Source organism: Rhinoderma darwinii, chromosome 1, assembly GCF_050947455.1.
Source record: "Rhinoderma darwinii isolate aRhiDar2 chromosome 1, aRhiDar2.hap1, whole genome shotgun sequence".
Lineage (NCBI taxonomy): Eukaryota > Metazoa > Chordata > Amphibia > Anura > Rhinodermatidae > Rhinoderma > Rhinoderma darwinii.
The window spans coordinates 417,208,449-417,214,056 of NC_134687.1; the positions used below are offsets into that span (position 1 = coordinate 417,208,449).

At 40.7% G+C, this 5,608-nt stretch overlaps 1 protein-coding gene across 1 annotated transcript; it reads left to right on the forward strand.

Annotated features, from left to right (window-relative positions):
* Positions 1-1,055: 1,055 nt before the first annotated feature.
* LOC142760876 (olfactory receptor 6M1-like) lies at positions 1,056-2,009 on the forward strand. The gene has a single exon (XM_075864081.1). It carries the CDS (start codon positions 1,056-1,058, stop codon positions 2,007-2,009), a length of 954 nt encoding a protein of 317 aa, XP_075720196.1.
* The last annotated feature ends 3,599 nt before the right edge of the window (positions 2,010-5,608 follow it).

Genomic DNA, 5,608 nt, shown 5'->3' on the forward strand with positions numbered 1-5,608 from the left:
CAACCTTTAATCAGCCATTTCTTTAGGTATGAACCAGTGTAACCGATAACCCGATCTGTTTAAATTAAAATCTGTCGTGTTGGATATTTTTGGCTGTTATTCGACAATAATTTTTAGTGTACAGAATATTGAAATGCTGATATTTTGTCGAATGTCCAAGTGCTGCCAATGTCAAACTGTGTAGGGACAGGCACAGTTGACAAGGAAAATGGTGACGCCTAGTTGACAATTTATTCATACATTTCCAAGAGAAATGACAGAGGTACAGTACAATGCAGAGTTCTAAGAAAAGATGCTCAAGAATTGTTATGTTATGGGGAATACAGGTATTTACAGTACATTAATGGACATGTTAGAAGAGCTCTTTCAAGCTTGTCTAATTTTGATGATGTGATCATTTTGACTAATTAATCATAATTTTGACTGATCTATTGAGCAAACATTCAAGCAATATCATACAGATGATAATTCATTAATCGTTCGGCCAACTTTTATCTAATATGTATGGACAATTGCGGGCTTCAAATTGCCTCCAAGTCACTCATAGTCAGGGGCGTAGCCATAGGAAGTGTTGAGGTAGCAGTCACACCCCGGCCCTGGAGCCTGAGGGAGTCCTAAAGCCCCTCCGTCGCTTAAGAAGACACCAGTACTATAAATGATATATAGTATGTGGGGGGCCCTGTTATAGATTTTGCATTCGGGCCCTGGAGCTTCAAGTTACACCTCTGCTCACAGTGTATGTGTTCTTTATTTAGTTTAGCTATTCTCTATCATACAGAAAGAAGCATTGCAATTTAGAATAAGAGAAGGGGAGCGTGCTGTTCAATGATAACTAGTATACAGTGCATATATGAAGAGGGGTAGGAAGACAAGGAAACACATCATGGATATCAGAACAATATAAACAATAAATAAATAATATATACAATAGAAAAAGTCATTATTATTATTATAGTATTAGTGGCAATAACTGCTCACTGATGAAGTAATGTAGTCTGCTAGTCTACAAACGTCTCTTTATATTCTTACAACATCGTGTTCACAGGGCGAAGATAATGGAAAATCAGAGCAGTGTGACACAGTTTTTTTTGGTTGGGTTTACTATCTCTGTAGAGCTCCAGTTTTTTCTGTTTGTGATTTTCTTTGCCATCTACCTATTGACTGTGACTGCTAATATTGCAATTATTAGTTTGGTTCATGTAGACAATAGACTTCATACTCCTATGTACTTCTTTCTTAGTCAACTCTCTTTCCTAGAGATCTGGTATACCTCATCCATTGCACCAAAACTCTTAACTAATTTGGCTGGCTGGAAAAACATTTCATTTTCTGGCTGCCTCTCACAAATTTATTTTTACTTCTCTTTGGGTTCCACAGAGTTTTTCCTCCTCGGAGTGATGGCCATTGATCGTTACTTGGCTATATGCAACCCTCTGCGTTATCAATCCATCATGAATGGCCAAGTATGTGTACAGGCTACTGTAGCTTGCTGGTCTTTTGCTTTCCTGTCTGTGTTCTTTCTAGTTCTTCTTATATCCCGCTTGACATTTTGCCAACCTGCTATCATCAACCATTTCTTCTGTGACATCCCACCTCTTCTCCAACTTTCATGTCAAGATACCTTTCTAGAGGAAATTGTAGTCTTCTTTTTTGCTTGCAGCATCATTCTCACCTCTTTGGTTTTCACTATTGTATCTTATGTGTTCATTCTTTCTACTATATTTAAAATACCATCCACTAAGGGAAGGAAAAAAGCTTTTTCCACATGTGCCTCACATTTCACAGTGGTCACAATTCTCTATGGCACAGTCATATTTATCTATGTTCGTCCAAGTGTTTACTACCCAATGAACGTCAACAAGGTCATGGGTGTTTTCAACACTGTGGTGACTCCATTACTCAACCCTTTGATTTATTGCCTGCGGAACAAAGAAGTAAAAGAAGCTTTGAGGAAAGTGTTAAACACAAAGCGTTCACGGTTAAATGGTATAATTTATAATGCTAAGTGACTGTGAGCAGCAATTGTGAAACAAGATTCCAAATGGAATATCGATTTACCGAAGATAAAGTACTCGGTTGCTCACCCTTCAGTTACTGGGCAAATAGTTATGAGCTCTTAAAAAAATTAAATATGGAATATGATAAAACAGAACAGTTTTACCCTTCAAGTATTGCTACAGTATGTATCAGTGTAACACAACCTAAACCTTCCAAATAAAGTACAAATTATACAAATGATAATAAAATCCAAGATATTTTAATGCAAGAAACAAAATACTGCAAAATATTTGTCGTACATAAATATTTTGTTACATTAATGCTACATATTTCACCACACAAATCGAAATGTCAAGTGAATATATGTAAGTTACAAAAAATAAACGTATTAGTTTCACCCCATATTTTTTCTCATATTGTTATATGTAATTATTAATTTAGAGCAAAATGACATCTTTTAATGAAAATTTCACAATTGAAATTGAAATAAAAAGTTTGAATTTGAAAATATTTTGCTTTTAATTTCTATAATACAGGTATTAAGTCTTGTTTTCTCCATTCATATATACCCATATACATACTTTTTCTGAAGTAAAACTTGGACATGTACTGTATGTCACTTTTAGGGCTTATTCAGACGAACGTGATATACATCCGTGCAATGCACGTGATTTTCACGCGCCTCGCACGGACCTATATTAGTCTATGGGGCCATGCAGACAGTCCGTGATTTTTACGCAGTGGGTGTCCGCTGCGTAAAACTCACGACAGGTCCTATATTTCTGCGTTTTTCGCGCATCACGCACCCATTGAAGTCAATGGGTGCGTGAAAATCACGCGCACCACACGGAAGCACCGTGGGACGCGTATGATTCACGCAACAGCAGTCAAAAGTATGAATGAAAACAGAAAAGCACCACGTGGTTTTATGTTCACAAACATACAAACAGAGTGTCATGATGATGGCGGCTGCGCGAAAAGCACGCAGCCGCGCTCCATATGGTGATGACACATGGAGCTGCTAAGTGCCTTTTGCGCACGCAAAGCGCCGCGTTTTTTGAGTGCGCAAAACGCACACGCTCGTGTGAATCCGGCCTTAATGTAATTTGCTGGTCTGGTGTGCTGTAAAATGAGAAAAAGTAAAAAAGAAAATTACGTATTCAAACGTATGGGGATGAAAGCATTGGCTGGTTTCTGTTCTATCGGTCTGTAAAATGTGCTGTCAAAAACATGTAACATATACCCTCTACTAAGCAGGTTTTTGATTAGCTCAATGGAAGTTTTTCCTAGTGTGGAAGATCAAAACGGTGAGAGACATTTTCCCATGGTTAAATAGCATATTGATTGTATAGATCATAAAGAAATTTACATTATTTTCCATTTACATACTTAAAAAAAACAATCCTGTGAAGAGTTATGACTATACTTAGGCTTCGTGCAGATCTGCATCAGGGCTCCGTTCTGGTGTTCCATCGGAGCTTCCCGTCAGAACGGAACCCTGACTGAAACAAACGGAAACCATAGGTTTCCGTTTGCATCACCATTGGTATTGACGGATGCGGTGCCAATGGTTTCCGTTTGCCTCAGTTGTGCAAGGGTTCCGTCGTTTTGACGGAATGAATACTTTAGTCGAATACCGTAGTTGAAATCGATGGGGATGCAAACGAAAACCTATGGTTTCCGTTTGTTTCAGTCAGGGTTCCGTTCTGACGGGAAGCTCCGACGGAACACCAGAGCGGAGCCCTGATGCAGATCTGCCAGAAGCCTTTATAGTATAGCACCACCTGAGGTTCAAAATAGCAAAATGGCCATATAGCTAATGAGACTGCTTCTTCTTATCTCGCTAGGGCTCATGCACACGACCGTTGTTTTCTTCAGTGTCCTATCCATTTGTTTTGCAGATAGCATACTGAACCATTAATTTCTATGAGGCCATTCACACATCCGTTTCTTTTTGTGGATTGATGTGTCCGTTTTGCAAATTTTAGAACAGGTCCTATTCATTTCCGTATTTGCAATCCGTCTTAACCATTCTAGTGTAAAGGTCGCAAAAAAAATGGACAGCACACAGAAGCCACTAGGATTTTTATTTTGCAGTCCGCAAAACAGAATCGGTAATGTGCATGATGCCATAGGACTATAAAGCTCTGCATCCTGACAGCTGATATGGACCCGGCACATGCCCAGTAGCGTAACTATAGGGGTTGCAGCGGTCGCAACCCCACGCCCCCCGCCCCTGCACCACATCAGTCAAAAGTTACTTTAGTAACTAGGGCCTATGTAATAAACTACACGGGACCCATTACTATAGTAACTAACAGTACTTACCTTCCTTCCTCCGGAGCGCAGCGGAGGTCCTGACGTCACAGTGCTTGTACCAGCGGTACTTCCCCTTCTTTCCGGTCACTTTCTCACACTATGAATCGCCGACATGGACGTAACAGCGATTCACAGTGTGAGCAAGTAATGGAAATGAAGGGTAAGCAGTGCTTACACGAGCGCTGTACCCCCTTCAAAACAGCTGATTAGCGGGGGTGCCAGGAGTCAGACCCCGACCCATCAGCTATTGATGGCCTATCCTGAGGATAGACCATCAATGTTTAGGGACTGGACAACCCCTTTTAAGCCTACCATGTGGTAGATTTAGATACAGGGCCCCAGCAGACAGTAATCCTATACTGTATAAGATTACTGTCTGCTGGACCCTGTATCTAAGCCTGTGGTAGGCTTAGATACAGGGTCCAACAAACAGTATCACACATGCATATGGGCCCTGTATCTAAGCCTACCATATGTGTTAGGCTGTGTTCACATCACCGTTGCCCTTTAGTTGAGGGGGTTCATCAGAAGTTTCTCTCGGGTAACCCCTCAACGGAAAGGCAAACTGAAACCTTCCGTTTCCCTTATCATTGATCTCAATGGTGAAGGAAACTTTGTGAATGATTTCCGTTTGTCACCGTTGTGACAGGGTTCTGTTGTTCTTGACGCAACCAAAAGAGTAGTCGACTGCGCTATTGATTCCGTTAAAATAACGGAACCCTGTCACAGTGGTGACAGACGGAAACCTTTAGCAACGTTTCCATCACCATAGAGATAAATGGTGAGGAAAACGGAAGCTGAGGTTTGAGTTTGCTTTTCCGTTGAGGGGTTACCCGACGGAAACCTCAGATGGAACCCCTCAATGGAAGGGCAGCGGTGATGTGAACAGGCCCTTACTAATATTTTTTTTTGTGATTTTGTTTTTTTATAGGTTCGGTCGTTGGACTACATCGGATTCGAGGACTAATTCGATGAGGTTTTTTTTTATTATCAAAATAATGGTTAACAAGGGCTGTGTGTTTTTTTTAAAATTTCAATGAACCTATTTTTTCTATGTCTTTGTATTTTTTTTTAAACATTATTACTACTGCCTTATTAATAGCTGCTGGCTGATTGACAGCGTCCATTACTAAGGCGGAGCTTAGTGTTAGCATGTGCAGAGACTAACACTAATCCCCATCATTACCCGGTACCCACCGCCACCAGGGGGTCGGGAAGAGCCGGGTATGATCCAGTCGGGGACTGGGGCGGCTGCAGGCTGGTACTATAAGGCTGGGAAAGGCCAAAAACA

Excerpts from the sequence above, each read along its gene's own strand:
- LOC142760876 (XM_075864081.1), top strand. The coding sequence starts at position 1,056 with ATGGAAAATCAGAGCAGTGTGACACAGTTTTTTTTGGTTGGGTTTACT.